This window comes from Schistocerca piceifrons, chromosome 11 (assembly GCF_021461385.2).
Source record: "Schistocerca piceifrons isolate TAMUIC-IGC-003096 chromosome 11, iqSchPice1.1, whole genome shotgun sequence".
NCBI lineage: Eukaryota > Metazoa > Arthropoda > Insecta > Orthoptera > Acrididae > Schistocerca > Schistocerca piceifrons.
The window spans coordinates 114349429-114366916 of NC_060148.1; the positions used below are offsets into that span (position 1 = coordinate 114349429).

The 17488-nt window shown below is 38.9% G+C and overlaps 1 protein-coding gene across 4 annotated transcripts in view; it reads left to right on the forward strand.

Annotated features, from left to right (window-relative positions):
* LOC124720127 (zinc finger protein 99-like) overlaps positions 1–17488 on the forward strand; it is a 258728-nt gene that overhangs the window by 157656 nt on the left and 83584 nt on the right. For 3 of the 4 annotated variants that reach the window (XR_007006073.1, XM_047245423.1, XM_047245424.1), the window contains exon 7: positions 1108–1145. Coding sequence is in view for 3 of the 4 variants with exons in the window: in XM_047245423.1 (XP_047101379.1) it covers positions 1108–1145 (38 nt within the window). In the remaining variant the exon portion in view is untranslated. Of the gene's footprint in view, positions 1–1107; positions 1146–14713; positions 14769–17488 lie in introns of those variants that run through there. The other variant, XM_047245425.1, reaches the window with a different exon arrangement.

A 17488-nucleotide genomic window follows, 5' to 3' on the forward strand; every position in this document is an offset into this window, starting at 1 on the left:
GCTCACCTGCACGGCGCCAAACACGCATACGACCATCATTGGCACCAAGGCAGAAGCGACTCTCATCGCTGAAGACGACACGTCTCCATTCGTCCCTCCATTCAATCCTGTCGCGACACCACTGGAGGCGGGCTGCACGATGTTGGGGTGTGAGCGGAAGACGGCCTAACGGTGTGCGGGACCGTAGCCCAGCTTCATGGAGACGTTGCGAATGGTCCTCGCCGATACCCCAGGAGCAACAGTGTCCCTAATTTGCTGGGAAGTGGCGGTGCGGTCCCCTACGGCACTGCGTAAGATCCTACGGTCTTGGCGTGCATCCGTGCGTCGCTGCAGTCCGGTCCCAGGTCGACGGGCACGTGCACCTTCCGCCGACCACTGGCAACAACATCGATGTACTGTGGAGACCTCACGCCCCACGTGTTGAGCAATTCGGCGGTACGTCCACCCGGCCTCCCGCATGCCCACTATACGCCCTCGCTCAAAGTCCGTCAACTGCACATACGGTTCACGTCCAAGCTGTCGCGGCATGCTACCAGTGTTAAAGACTGCGATGGAGCTCCGTATGCCACGGCAAACTGGCTGACACTGACGGCGGCGGTGCACAAATGCTGCGCAGCTAGCGCCATTCGACAGCCAACACCGCGGTTCCTGGTGTGTCCGCTGTGCCGTGCGTGTGATCATTGCTTGTACAGCCCTCTCGCAGTGTCCGGAGCAAGTATGGTGGGTCTGACACACCGGTGTCAATGTGTTCTTTTTTCCATTTCCAGGAGTGTACATGAAATTCATCTCCAAGCATATCTGAATGTACAAGTGTCTCATACACAGTGAGAACTCATTTGCCTCTGTGGATGCACTGAGTCATTTACTTTTTCTCACTCATTGACTTTTTTTGCATGTATCTGTAATGAAGTACTCATTAGAAATATTCTCTGCATCTGCTGTTGTCTTTTTACCATACACTATAAGTATTTTTTTTTTTTATATATTATCAATAGGGAATATACCAGAAGTATCAGTTTTGCCTGAATAGTAGTAGTTAGTTGTTGGTATTTTCTACTGCTTTACCTTTTTTAATTCATTCCCTAATAATGTGATGAAATATTTCAGGAGGCAGCTTCAAAAAGATGTGCACGAGACAGTCCACGGTAACGTTTTTATTATTCATTGAATTATTTTTTAGAAGTTACGGTTCTTATAATCTCATTGGGGAACTACATGCAACATACTGATTACTTGCTTACTTTGTTGTTCTATTGATAGCGAGACATCTTGTAAGGCCATATGTATGCATAATACATGTAAGTGTGGTTTTGACTCTTTATGTGCACCAGGGGAGAATATCAATAGTTCTATGCCATTTGCTTCTTAGGTAAGTCGGCAGTAAAATAAAATTAATGACATAACAAAATGTGAAATCTGCATCATTAGTTGTCTGATGAATGACATTGGGATTCTTTTTAGCATGGAACACAGATGAAATCAATTGTATGACGTTTTGATTGCTTCTGTTTTTCTTCTTTGAAATTTTAAGCAACATTTTTGTAGAATGCAGTAACCAAATCTTTCCTTGTAACTAATTGGCAAACTTTTAGTCAGTGAATAACATAATTTTAAAAAATTAACAGTTCATACAGAAGTTTCAGAGTAAGATTTACACTACTGGCCATTAAAATTGCTACACCAAGAAGAAATGCAGATGATAAACGGGTATCCATTGGACAAATATATTATACTAGAACTGACATGTGATTACATTTTCATGCAATTTGGGTGCATAGATCCTGAGAAATCAGTACCCACAACAACCACCTCCGGTCGTAATAACAACCTTGATATGCTCGGGCATTGAGTCAAACAGAGCTTGGATGGCATGTACAGGTACAATACCACAGTTCATCAAGAGTAGTGACTGGCGTATTGTGACGAGCCAGTTGCTCAGACATCATTGACCAGACGTATTCAATTGGTGAGAGACTGGGAGAATGTGCTGGCCAGGGCAGCAGTTGAACATTTTCTGTATCCAGAAAGGCCCGTACAGGACCTGCAACATGCGGCCGTGCATTATCCTGCTGAAATGTAGGGTTTCGCAGGGATCGAATGAAGGGTAGAGCCACGGGTCGTAACACATCTGAAATGTAATGTCCACTGTTCAAAGTGCTGTCACTGTGAACAAGAGGTGACCGAGATGTGTAACCAATGGCACCCTCTACCATCACGCCGGGTGATACGCCAGTATGGCGATGACGAATACACACTTTCATTGTGCGTTCACCGCGATGATGCCAAATGTGGATGCGACCATCATAATGCTGTAAACAGAACCTGGATTCATCTGAAAAAATGATGTTTTGCCATTCATGCACCCAGGTTCGTCATTGAGTACACCATCATAGCCGCTCCTGTCTGTGATGCAGTGTCAATGGTAACCACAGCCATGGTCTCAGAGCTGCGAACATTGTCGAACTGTTCATGCAGATGGTTGTTGTCTTGCAAATGTCTCCACCTGTTGACTCAGGGGTCGAGACATGGCTGCACGATCCATTACAGCCATGTGGATAAGATGCGTGTCATCTCGACTGCTAGTTATACGAGGCCATTGGAATCCAGCATGGCATTCCGTATTACCCTCCTGAACCCTCCGATTCCATATTCTGTTAACAGTCATTGGATCTCGACCAACGCGAGCAGCAATGTCGCGATACGTTAAACTGCAATCGCGATAGGCTACAGTCAGATCTTTATCAAAGCCAGAAACATGATAGTACGCATTTCTCCTCCTTACATGAGGCATCACAACAACATTTCACCAGGCAACACCGGTCAACTGCTGTTTGTGTATGAGAAATTGGTTGGAAACTTTTTCCACATGTCAGCACATTGTAGGTGTCGCCATCGGCGCCAACCTTGTGTGAATGCTCTGAAAAGCTAATCATTTGCATATCACAGCATCTTCTTCCTGTCGATTAAATGTCGTGTCTGTAGCACGTCACCTTGGTGTAGCAGTTTTAATGGCCAGTAGTGTAATTCACTTGAGTCATTTACACAAATGATATAAAGTTGTAGTAGCTGCCTATTGATTTGGAGGTGAATGCACTATTAAGAGATATCCATGTCCTTCATATACAACATAAAAGTTGCAAAATAGAATTGCAGGCATGGTCCAAGATGGCTGCCGAGTGAGATCACAGGTGTTTTCTTCATCCACTAAAAGAACTTATTTAAGAGGAAATAGTGTGAAATTTAGATTTTCTTTGTTCTGTATACTTGCTGTAGTGTCTATTCTAGTCACACATCTGAATATTAGTTTCCCAGCAGTAATTGTTCTTGAAAAAACTTGTTCTTTAGCTGAAGCCCTGATAATCGCAACGTAACCTGAAATTTTGTGTGACAAACACAAAACATTCTATTCAAGTTTTCTTGATAGTGCAAAATTATTTAAAAAAGATAGCTACTAGTCTCATCAGCTTCTATTGTTGCAACAAAAGTGTAATTAAATGTTTCTAAATTGTTTTTAACTAACATATTTCGTATTGTTTACTAGTTATATAGACGCTATCTAGGCCAAAATTTTCCAAATTATAAATGCTTAAAAACCTGAACAAACACGTCTGATAACGTAAATTCTCTAAAAGCAAAGTAATTACAAATTCATTCTTCTGTCATTGAATCTGTAAATAGGTATAAAAAAAAACCGCCACCGCACGTAAGACCTTTGTGTTGTTTTTTGTTTACACTCAGACAATCTTGCATCCTTGACAAATTTAAAACATTCTTTAAACTTAATTATTCTTTCGAAACTCACCATTCGTGAGAAATGTGGTAAGTGTTATAGGGTAGTGAGTAGAGGGATTTGCTGCAATCTTGTAGGAAATATTTTCAATGGGCACTGGGAGGGGGGGGGGGGGTGCAGTGGGGATTGGGAGAACAGAAGAGGCTCTCTCCTGGAACTGCAGAGTATGCAGTAGGAACATTTTGATTGGGGAACAGGAAAGGAAAATCTGTGCCCTTAGGGCACATTAGGAGGAAGCAAGGAAGGAACTGATCAGGATCAAGGGAGATACGTGAGAAGAGGTTGGTTGGGAACTAGCAGCTGGTAAGAGGATAGGAAGAAAGAAGATGCGATCTGACAGTTTTATCATCAATGCCAAAAATGAGTATCTACCATTGTGAGAGGTAAGTGGAGAAGAGCCTCAGGTAGCACGAGGACCAGGAAATGTGCAGCACACGTCAACTGAGACCAAGAAGCCTAGGAATGTACAAAGTGTTATGAAGAAGGAAGTGCTGCTGCTAGATAGTAACCATGGGCGAGGTGTAGGCTCTCAATTACAGGAAAGTTTAGAGGCAGCATACCAGGCCACCAGTATCTTCGAGCCAAATGTAGGGATAAGTCATGTGATAGAGGACCTAGGGTCTTTATGTATGGACTTTACAAAAGAGGACCATGTAGTGATATTGGATTGCGTGGGAAACAGTTTGGACAAGGATGGGGCATATGACATAGGACAAGATAGCTTCCCTGACACATGGCACCAACGTAAACTGTGTTGAGCTGTTGCAGTGTCATGATCGACCACACCTTGATGTAGATGTGAGCCGAATCAATGTGGAGTTAGGGATGGCTCTGAGGACAGTGAACTTTGCTCATGTTTTTCTAGTGCCTGTCGGGACTATCAACAAATGGAGTTTCACTATGCATGGCCTACATGTAAACAGGACTGTGAAGGGAAGATTGGTACAGTTGATTCATGAAAGTATAGGGGGTGGATCTCTGGCCACACATGGTCAAATACCTGTTGTCATAGGTAGGAAAAGTAGGTCTTTTTTAGGATAAATCTAGACAACAGGTTTCCCTGCCTAAAGAGTATCTCCAGCAGTTTAAAAAAAATACTGAAACAGTCACTCACAAGGCAGATTTTAACACTTCAAATATCACACATACCAGATGTCACAAAGAAAAACAAACCATTGGAAAGGTTAACATGGGGCATTTCACAGACTTAACAATCCTCCATCAAAACATGCAATCATTAAAGAATAAAATAAAACGATTAGAAGTTGAGCTCCAATCTGTGAACTGCACAGTAGTTTATATTACTGATCACTGGTGTAGAGACACAGAAATCAAACATGTAGTATTATCATTGTATGAAAGGGCAAACTCTTACTGCAGAAATACTTCAAGGGGTGGAGGATCACGCATTTATATCAGAAAAGGAACACAGTTAAAATCAAGACATGACTTCAGTACAGTAAATGAAGACAAACACTTTCAAATATCAGCTCTTGAATTAACAGGACTTGATATCACCAGGGAATTAATCATTTTGTGTGTGTATAGATCTCCCAGCAGTAGTGTGGATACTTTTTTCAATAAATTAATAGAAGTTCTAGATAAAATCTTAAGTACAAAGGTCAACACAATTCTGTGTTGACAGCAGCACTAATATCTTAAATGAATCCAGCAGCACCTTCATAAACATCCTTCAAAGTAGTGGCATGTCTCTATTGGTCAATAGTGCAACAAGGGTTACTGCAATTACTGCATCATAATTGACCATGTGGCCACAAATATGGACAGGGAAAAATGTGATGTAGCTGTAAAAGATCTTGACTATCAGACCATCACTGTCAAATAAAAACACTAAAATCAGGCATTGAGTCATGCCCTATATTACAAGCCTACAAATGACATCTATCAGAAATCAAAATAAGATTTTTTTCAAAAGAACTAGAAAAACAAAGCTGGGATAAAGTGTATAACGAAACCAATGTGAATGCGAAATTCTCCACATTGTTTAAATTGAACTTTGAAAAAGCATTTCCAAAAGTATGCTTGTTTGTATCAACATCTCACAAAAACAGATGGATAACAGCAGGTATTAGGAAGTCCTCCCAAGCTCTTAATCACCTCTGTTCCATGAAAAAGATTTGCAATCATCCAGAATTCTTAAATTTCCATAACAGATACAAAAAGATCTGTAGGAAGGTGCTGATTGCTCCAAAAAAGTCAATGACAAAAAATATATAATGCAGAGAATAAAAGCAAAGCAGTCTGGGATGTTATAAAAAAGGAAACGGGGAGAGGCAAACAATCGCAGAATAACATACTGCTAAGGGAGATGAGGTAACAAATGATCCACAACACTTAGCAAATGAGCATTTTTCAAGTATTGCAGAGAAGTTACAGCAAAAATTACCCCAAACAAATATAACACCTGTTGCACCAAATACAATGATGTTACTTCCAACCACAGAGAATGAAGTCAATAAAACTGTTCAAAAACTAAAAAATAAAAAGTCAGTAGGCTTAGATGAAGTACCAATGTGTGTACTGAAACAATGTGTAGGGATTATACAAGGCCCCTTAACAAATATAATAAATGAATCCTTCACATCAGGGACATTTCCAGAGCAGTTAAAACAGGCAAGAGTTGTACCTTTGCTTAAGAAAGGTAATGCAGAAGACAGAAAATTATCAGCCCATTTCCCTGCTGACAGCATTCTCAAAAATAATAGAAGCAATTATGAAAGACAGGTTAATGAATTACCTGAATAAATACAATCTTTTAAGCGAATCACATTTTGGTTTCCGAAGTGGCAAAAATACGGAGTGAACCATAGTAGAATTCACAAAAGTTGTACTAGGTGCTGTTGAAAAAGACGAGTATGTCACAGGCATATTTTTGGATCTTTCTAAGGCCTTTGATACAGTTGACAACAAGATTCTATTAAATAAATAAGAAGCATTAGGAATACGAGGGGGTAGCTAAGGACTGGTTTCGATCATACCTAGCAGATAGGGTACAAAGAGTAGAGATAACATATACTTCAAATAGTTTCAAACATTTATTAAACACTTATCAGAACCAAAATACATTAATATAGAGGCTGCACAAGGTAGTATATTAGGACCAAGATATATCAATGACTTTCCCACTAGTGCTACTCATGGTGGAAAAATTCTCTTCGCTGATGACAGCAATATTATAGTCGCTGAGAAAACAAGAGAACTCCTTGCTGAGAAAGCAAATAAAACTCTCATGTAAGTTTATGATTGGTCAATAAGCAATAAAGTGACACTGAATATAAAGAAAACTAATGCCATGACTTTCAGTTTGACGAGGAAACATGTTCGTGTTAAATTAAATGTAGATGGCACCTCTGTAGACTGTGTTACGAATGCAAAATTTCTAGGAATGAATATTGATTCTCAGTTGAAGTGGTATGAACACACAAAGGTACTTGCAAACAGAATGTCATCAGCATGTTATGCCCTTAGAATCCTATCATCAGTGTGTAACATGCAGTGTCTTTTAGTTACATATATTATTCATATGTACACTCAGGTCTTAGCTACAGCATTCTTTTTTGGGGAACAAATGCACAAAACATGAACACAGTTTTCAAACTCCAGAAAAGAGCCATAAGAATAATAACCAAAAATACTAGTCGAGCTCATTGTAAAGATCCGTTCAAAACACTGGGGATTTTAACTGCTCCATGTGAATACATTTACCAGTCAGTTATACACATCAAAAATAACATTGGTAATTACTGCACAAACAGCTCTGCCCATGACTATGCAACAAGAGGTAGACTCAACTTACATTTACCAAGAAAAAATAAACATAAAACTCAAAAATAGCATTTTTGATGCCAGAGTGGCTGATTTGGTTTTATGCTTTACCTGTGAAACTGGTTTTCACTCTTCCCTACAACATAGAGCACATTAGCCTTGTCAGCTGCATGAGAGATTAGAAAAGTGCCCCATCACTTGCTCGGAAACATAGTGCCATAGCTGCCCTCACTCGATGGTCCATCCTGGCTCCACCCCTTCCCACCTTTTAAATTCTTGTTATTCTTTTACATCTACTGATGGCTGACAGACTTGTCATTATTGATTTCTTGCCTGAGATTTTATCTTGTCCTTGTAGCTAGTTTTCATGTGGTAATGGAGGGTCTGGAAGCACTAGTTGGGTGCAGAGAGTGTCTCTCCAGTCACATATGTCCCAGGGGCCACCAGCTGCTTTCTGGAGAGGGGGAACTCTCACACGTTCATCCCTTCCCTCACTTCTGCTTGCTTCTCTTTCTTGGTTTTTTTGATTAACAGATGCAAATGAGTCCTTTGGGATTTGTCTTTTGTGTTCTTCCTCTCTTGGGACTATTCCTGGCTTGACACAGAAAGGATTAATGGACTAATGAATTTGTAGTTTGGTCCCTTTAACTCCATATATCCATCCTTTTCTGATAATATTACAAACCAGACTGTTACTTGAATCGTCAATCCTAACTTTTTCACAATAATGTAGTTTTCGTGAGAGTATTTCTCCAGAACAGGAATACTTTGTCGAATTTTGTTGTTTTAACATTCTGTTACTTCACTTTCTGATCATAGTAGTGTTTGTCTCTTTACATTCTACAACATTTTTAAGCCCTAGTTGCTATATGTCTGCAACACATTACGTTTTCTCTTATGTGTTTGTTCAGTCAACGAGCAAAGTCCAAACATGCGATCGTGATCAAGACAAATGTCAGCAGCTCCATCCAGTACCACACTAGTGTTATTTTAATCACAATGTGAGGGACATGAGTTATGATCAAATGCACCCTTAACATAGAACTTATCAACAATATTGCTTGTCAGTATTTGGAGATTTATTGCAGTTCAGAATCAGCTGAAGCACAATTTAGTTCCAGTGGCCTCAGGTCACATGGTATGTTTGTTCTTACTCTCACTCTTCAAAGTCTTGTTTGCCACACAGGTCCTTCCTGCAAATATTTTTTATGAATATGTTCTAGAATGCCATTGGAAATGAAAGTGGATGTCATTGGGCTATTATGTTGAGGATGAGTTGTGCTATCTTTCATAGATAGATGTTATCTATTCTCTCTTCTAGCCTCTAGATATGATTATTTGTTCAAGGGACCTGTCATAAATTAAGCTGAAGAAAATGACTAAATCACTTGTAAATTTTTTTGTAGATCTGATGACAGTCTAACAGACATTGGGTCTTATTTTGGCAATTACAGTTTATTTTCAACAGATATAACATGTTGTTGTGGTCGTCAGTCCAAAGACTGGTTTGATGCAAATCTCCATGCTACTCTGTCCTGTGCAAGTATCTTCATCTCAGTGATTACTGCATCCTTCATCATTCTGAATCTGCTTGCTGTATTCATCTCTTGCTCTCCCTCTATGATTTTTACCCCCCACACTTTCCTCTGATACTTAATTGGTAATCCCATGATGCCTCAGAATGTGCCCTACTAACCGATCCCTTTTTGTAGTCAGGTTGTACCACAAATTCTCTTCTCCCCAATTCTATTCAGTACCACCTCATTAGTTATGTGATCTACCCATCCAATCTTCAGCATTCCTCTGTAGCACTGCATTTCAAAAGCTTCTATTCTCTTCTTGTCTAAGCTGTTTATTGTCCATGTTTCACTCCCATATATGGCTATTGTTGAGAACCGCTTTTCTTGCGATTGCCAGTCTACATTTTGTATCCTCTCTTCTTTGACCATCATCAGTAATTTTGCTTCCCAAATAGAAAAACTCATCAACTATTTTAAGTGTCCCATTTCCTGATCTAATTCCCTCATCACCTGATTTATTTCGACTACATTCCATTAGCCTCATTTTACTTTTGTTGATGTTAATCTCATATCCTCCTTTCAAAACACTGTCCATTCCAGTCAACTGCTCTTCTAAATACTTTGCTGTCTCTGACAGAATTACAATGTCATCGGCAGACCTAAAAGTTTTTATTTCTTCTCCATGAGTTTTAATTCCTAATCAAAATTTTTCTTTTGTTTCCTTTAACTGTTTGCTCAATATACAGGTTTAATTACACTGGAGATAGGCTACAACACCGTCTCAGTCCCTTCTTAACCACTGTTTCCCTTTCATGCTCCTCGACTCTCGTAACTGCCATCTGGTTTCTGTACAGATAATACATAGCCTTTCTCTCCTTGTATTTTACTCTTGCCACCTTTAAATTATGAAAGGGAGTATTCCAGTCAACATTGTCAAAAGCTATCTCTAAGTCTACAAATGCTATAAATGTAGGTTTGCCCTTCTTTAATACCTCGTACTGGTATAATAATAACATTGCTGAATTTTTCTTCAGAAAGGCATTTGAAGATGGAATTCCTACATTTTAACTTTCACGTCACTGTTGATTTTGTAGTACCACATTTTATTTTAATGAATGTTTGACTAAAATTTGGCTCTCAAAATCTGAGATCAGATACCAAAAAAAGGTCTGTTGTAATAGAAGGAAATTGATATCTCCTGCATTTTGTCCAGTTGTGTTCTTGATATTTATATGTGTCCCCCTTAGTATGCTTAATACTTGAGTTTCTCCAGTGGTAAATGATCTAAATTAATGGGTGCTCTGAAATGAAATGATCTGCATTGATAATAGTGTTTGCTGTTTTACAAAAAATAGCAAATGAATTCCCTATCACCTAGTTCACTCACTAAAAAGTGCAATTAACTGTTGCTGTATTTTGTCGTTAGTTTGATTTCAATTGTAAAACAGTAATTGCTTTAAAATTGTTCTTAACCATGGTAATCTATTTTAGAGAAGTATGATTTCTTCATCTTTTGCATAACCCCCCACTCTAGGCCCATCTTTTTTACCTCTCTCACTATCAACACTAGATTCAGATGGCTGCTTTCCCTGCTCCTCCCTGTCCCAATAAATCAGAACTGTGTGTTTACAAAAAAATGAACCTATAAGTGCTACTAGAATTCTGGCATGCAAGTGCATTCTGCTGCAAAAGTTGAACTGAGTTGAGTAAGGGTTCAGTTCAACTGTAACTTCATGCAAGTTGTACCAGTACCCTTAGAACTCCCTAGTAAAATGTTTAAAATAATCTTCTATAGAGTATCTGAAAATCCTCAAACTCACAAATGAGTAATAAACTGCGTTCTCCTTGTAGATCTGAATATGAAATCCTAGTTAAAAATGAACTGTTTGAAAACAAATTGCTGTTTTTCTCTCCTTTGGCCTTTGTATTCCAAGAAACGACAGTGTTTTAGCCAGTCACATACTTTCTTTCACAGTTACGCCTACCCATTCGTAGAGATTACAGTCATTTTGAATGTCCCTCATTTATACAAAAAGTAGAGAATAATAACTGATTAGAGTTTACATACCTATTCATATTTCATACTAAAATATTGGATTTACAGAAATTGCCACATGTACAAGACAGTCGAAGTAACAAGAACATACTTTGTTCAATAATATCGATGATTTTTCTTTTGCTCATGGAAGAGCAAATGTAGTTGTGGATCTTTTAATTTTAGAAATTAAGAACAAGGATTTTTGGTACTAAAAGAAATGCAAAGTATAGAAGTAGTGATATCGTGTCTTTGTTGTGATCTTCACGCTTTCCCTGTGTTGACTCATCTCCTATGCAATATTTTTGTGTTCTCATCTGTTTCCTTCCATTCTTAACATTTTTCAGTTCCATTGTATCTGGGTGTTTTGTTTCAATTATCCTACATAGACCCTTGAAAACAAGAAGGAATGTCTTTATTTTGTAGTTTCCTGCTGCTGATTATCTGTGGTTTATGACCACTTTAAGGCCTTCTACCTTATACAGCATGCAGTGCATAAGTTTGTCATACTGTGCTTTCTAGGAACTAGCTATTTCTATGAGTGGATGTTCCATTTTTTCTATCTAGGCCTTCCATGTTTCTCTCCCAGCTGGAAAATTCATCAGAATTCTTCTGATCAAGGTATCTGCCTCTCTCTTGAGTAATGTCTATACTAGGGTGTAGCGAGGTGGCGCTGTGGTTAGACACTGGACTCGCATTCGGGAGGACAACGGTTCAATCCCGCGTCCGGCCATCCTGATTTAGGTTTTCCGTAATTTCCCTAAATCACTCCAGGCAAATGCTGGGATGGTTCCTCTGAAAGGGCACAGCCGACTTCCTTCCCCATTCTTCCCTAATTCGATGAGACCGATGACCTCGCTGTCTGGTCTGCTTCCCCAAACAACCAACCAACCATACTAGGATGTGCCCTATAGATTCAACATAAAATGATGTTAATGACATCTTCAAATGTATACAACAGTTGACTCAACACACTTGTGTCTGATGTAGCAATATGCCTAGCACAAATTGTTTAATTCTTTCATAACCTACCGTGCATAGTTGGAGGAAAGTCAGTAGCGTGGAATTAATAGTATTTCCCAATTGTGATTCAGCATGGGTTCTGTATGTACCTTACTCATAAATTGCCTTCTATGATTGCTTTTGATGCACTTGAAAGTGCAAATGATAATGAAATAAATCTTCACAATTCTTTCAGCTACTTCACTGCCAATAACTTTCTTAATTGTGCACAGACATAGATTTATTTTTATTAGTTGTTGGTCTCATTTTTGGTTCTCTAAACTTCTTATTAAGTGTTGCAGCTCATGAATTATTAGGTTTTGTTTACATGCTATGAATTTTAACTCATAACTCAATTCCTGAAATGGTACTGTCCATGACTCAAATTGTGTATCAATAGAAATTGTAGGACACTGCGGTAAGATGCTAAAATTGATTTCCGTCAACCCAGATAGACTAGACCTATGTTAGGTAACACTACTGCCAACACTCTTTTTCCTGTTGCCACATACTTCTGCTTTTTGTTTATTGGGATTCTGCATCTGTAGTTGATAATTTTTATTTTGTGTTCTTCATTCTCTTTCTCCACTAAGTAGTTGCATTCCTAGGCTGTATTCACAAGCATTGAAGGCTAAATTAAAGGTAGTGTTCAAATCTGGATGTGATTAATTCAGCTTACTCAGGTTCTAACCATACTTCTGTTCTACCACTTGCAGTATTAGGCTTTAATGCAGTGGACCTCACAAATTGCTTCTGTGTGATTTCTTTGGAAATATTTTGTAACATGTTGACTAAAGTAAGAGGAAGTGGTTAAAAGTGTATTTGAATTTTAAACTGATATTATTAAAAATTATCATGTTTCACTTAACTCCCATCATTCATTCCATCTTAATTTAGTTTTTGCTCCAGTTTCAGTGTAAGATGTATTAATTTCCTTGACAAATTTCATTAGCTTGAATTACTTATGAGTGCAGTGTAACCACCCACATAAATTATTTATAGATGGCATTAGTACTCCTACATTAGTTTATTGCTCTAGGATTGGCTATGTAAATTTCATCACAGCTTTTACTTACTTTCATCAGTACTATTGTTTTTGTGGTTTTTAGTCCACTGACTGATTTTATGCAGCACTACATGTTACTGTATTGTGTGCAAGCAGTCTTCACCTCTGAACAACTAGTGCAACCTACATGCTGGTTACTGTATCCATCTCATGGTCACCCTCTACACTGACCTGTGGTACTAAATCGGTGACCTTGATGTCTCAGAATTTGCCCTATTAACCTATCGTTTGTTTTCTCTCTTTTCTAGATATTTCTTTTTTTTCTAGAAACCTCTGCAACTGGAAATTTTGATTTTTAATTCAAGTTGGACTAAGGCAAGAAATATTAAATCTCATGAAATCTCACGCACCTCCAAAACCCTTAGAGGAGGGAGATGGGTTACAATTGTGCCAGGGGACAAAAATATCCTGTTGGTGGATCCAGTATTAATGGCATTCACAGTTTTCCATATTATTCCAGTAAGAGAGAGACCCAAACAACTGTACTTAATTATTCATTAGGTATACATTTAACATCTTTATCTGTCAGTCCATGTTTCTACATAATAATCATGTGGTCAGATACATTCAACATCATCTCATCAATAACTACTCCTTTAGTCATAATTAATTTGTTATTTCACATATTTATAATTATTAAGTTATTGGTTTAAAACTCTCATTACTACTCCTTAGCACAAAACTAGCAGTTCTACAGGTACTCTGTTTCATTTCACCTTGTCAGTGTTTTCTGTGTTATTCTGATCGCACAAGGGAACCTCTCCATTGCACCCCCCCCTCAGATTTAGTCAGTTGCCACAGAGCATAGGCCTTGAAAAACTGAACACAGATCAATTGAGAAAACAGGAAGAAGTTGTGTGGAACTATGAAAAAAATAAGCAAAATATATAAACTGAGTAGTCAATGCGCAAGATAGGCAACATCAAGGATACTATAAGCCCAGGAGTGCCGTGGTCCCATGGTTAGCGTGTGCAGCTGCGGAATGAGAGGTCCTTGGTTCAAATCTTCCCTCGAGTGAGAAGTTTACTTTTTTTATTTTCTCAAAGTTATGATCTATCCGTTCGTTCATTGACGTCTCTGTTCACCGAAATCAGTTTAGTGTCTGTGTTTTGTGACCGCACCACAAAACCATGCGATTAGTAACTGAAAGGACGTGCCTCTCCAATGGGAACCGAAAACATTTGATCGCAAGGTCATAGGTCCACCGATTCCTGCACAGGAAAACAGGTCTGATACATTCTGTACGACACTGGTGACGCCATGTGCGTCACATAACAGGAATATGTTGTTGGCCCACCTAACTTGTACACTTGGTGAATGGGTAAAAAGATTCTTCTACCTTGCCCGATTTAGGTTTTCTTGTGAATATGATAATCACTCCCAAAAAGTGATGCAAACACAAGAGTTTTTCACATAAACTACAACAAATGAATGCAACAGTTTCACAGTCGCATAGTTTTCCCTGTGCTCTGTCAAAACATATGTTTTTAACATTTTCGAATTTTTCCTTTTAGGTGTAGCGTCCCCATACTACGGCGCAGTTACCTCGCATTGGACTGACAGACGGACAGATAATAATTGTCTGAAAATAAAAAAATGAAACTTATCACTCGAGGGAAGACTTGATCCAAGGATCTCTCATTCCGCAGCAGCTCTCGCTAACCACGCGACCACGGCACTCCTGAGCACATAGTTGCCTTGATGTTGCCTATCTTGCGCATGGACTACTCAGTTTGTATATTTTGCTTATTTTTTTCGTAGTTCCACACAACTTCTTCCTGTTTTTCCGATTGATGTGTGTTCAGTTTTTCAAGGCCTATCCACTGTGCCAACTTGTTACTAAATCTGAGGGGAGTGCGATGGGGAGGTTCCCTTGTCAGTGTTCTTTTTCTTATCCCTAAACTTGTTCCAAGTGTCAAATCATGAAGAAAGTAGCTGCGAAGGCTTTCCCGGCGTAATAATTGATAATATTCTTCTCAGGTATGCAGCCGGATCATAACGTCTTCATGACACAATATTTCCGCGGTCCATCTGGCTGCCATCTTCAGGTGAGAGTGCTGGTGCATGAACTCGCCGGAACTGACTTCCTAGCGCAAGCTGCGGCCCCTATATAGGCCAGCAGAAGACCCACAACGCGTGCGCGAGGAGGTGCCGCCAGTGGTGGAAATAGGCGAAATCGAGATATCGCTGTCAAAAATTAAAAAACTTTTTATTCCGACAATCGAAACACAGACCGTTGTTTTTTGATGTCAGATAACACCGGGTCCCGGTGTTATCTGACATCAAAAAACAACGGTTTGTGTTTCGATCGTTGGAATAAAAAGTTTTTTAATTTTTGACAGCGATATCTCGATTTCGCCTATTTCCACCACTGGCGGCACCTCCTCGCGCACGCGTTGTGGGTCTTCTGCTGGCCTATATAGGGGCCGCAGCTTGCGCTAGGAAGTCAGTTCCGGCGAGTTCGTGCACCAGCACTCTCACCTGAAGATGGCGGCCAGATGGACCGCGGAAATATTGTGTCATGAAGACGTTATGATCCGGCTGCATACCCGAGAAGAATATTATCATGGAGAAAGTATTTCAAACAGTCATATAAGAAGTGTATGGTCCTTACCATGCCAAGGAGTGCTTACTTCTGAAATTCTGTCAACTAATGTTATGAATCCTCTCCATGTAATTCCACTAAAGACAACTGACTTCCTTGATTTTAAAGATAATGCTGAAACACTGTTGTGAATACATGTGTGTAAGATCTCCAAATGCAGTATGATCAAACTGTCTAATACTTATCCATGTCATAGCTATTGAAATTTCTTACTCTGAAAGAGAAGGGTGCAAAAGTGATAATATATTTAAAAAAGGAAAGACCACAGCAAATTTATGCCATGCCATATGTCGTCAAAGGGCCAGTCATGTTAATCAGTTGCAAAGAAGACAGTTTGATGATGTGCCATTTCTTCCTGAACAGCACAAGGAGTTGTATAGTAAACATTGCAATTGATCCCAAGACTGGAGTTGTGTAACAAATACAAGTCAAGAGTGTGAGATTTTTTCTTTCTTTTACATTTTTCACATGGTAAAAAGATTAAAGTAGAGATAGTGTTTCTTGACTTCAGTTCAACTATATCAGATATTGCTGCTATATTTCAGTGCTTATAATATCATAAATAAAATACAGTGCATCTGTATTAATAACATTTTGGACAGAAACTTTCATATTGGATTTTAAAATGCGTCATTTTCCTGGAATGGCACTTTGAAAATTCTTAATAAGTTATTTTATTTCTAATTGTCTCATTACTTTTTGTAGTGGTGATGTGGACAACATAACTGTTGCATCATAATACTTTCTCAATGTTTGGTTACAAATTAGTTCTGTTCTAAAAGAAATACATTGGTTTTTGATTTGTGTGACACATCATGTAAAGCACTTTCCACTTGCACTCTTTGATTATCCACATAAATTATACATGTTTTTTTTTTTTCTTTAAATACATGCTACATGACTCAGTGAAGATAATCCACAATATTTCATGTCAGATAATCCCCAACCACAAGTTCTATGTTATGTCTCGGACTACATTAAAATACGAGGAGTGTTCAATATTTATGTAACAGTTTTTTTTCTGAAAGCAGGTTGGTTTTATTCTGGATTGTAATACACCATATATTTCTCTGCTCTTTTGGCTACAAAATCCTGTTTTTCAACATGATCTCCATTCAATCCAATGGTCTTATGCCACGTTATTGGGAGAGTCTGTGTGCCCACATGGTAACACTCTACAGGTTGATGTCAGAGCCAACATCCTTCTGCATCAATAACCTCATTGTCATTCATGTTCTGCTTCCAGCAGGGTGCATCCTTCAGTAGGCCAAACACATGGAACTCTGAAGGTGCGAGATCCAGTCTGTAGGATGTATGAGGGAGAATGGTCCACTGAAGTTTTGTGAGCTTCTCTCAGGTGCACAGACTTATGTGAGGCCTTGAATTGTCATGGAAAATTCCAAGTTTGTTTGTCTTTTTTGGAAGACAAACATATTGAATTCATTTCTTCAATTTCCTGAGAGTAGCACAATCCTCTTCAGAGTTGATCACTGCACCATGAAGGGAGATATCAAACAGAATAACCCCTTCACAGTCCTAGAAGATCCTCAACATGACTTAACAGCTGAGCAGCTGAGGGTGAAGCTTTTTTTTTTTTTTTTTTTTTTTTTTTTCCCAGGGGAGAGATGATGTGATGGCACTCCATGGATTGCAGCTTTGTTTCCAGTTCAAAGTAATGACCCAG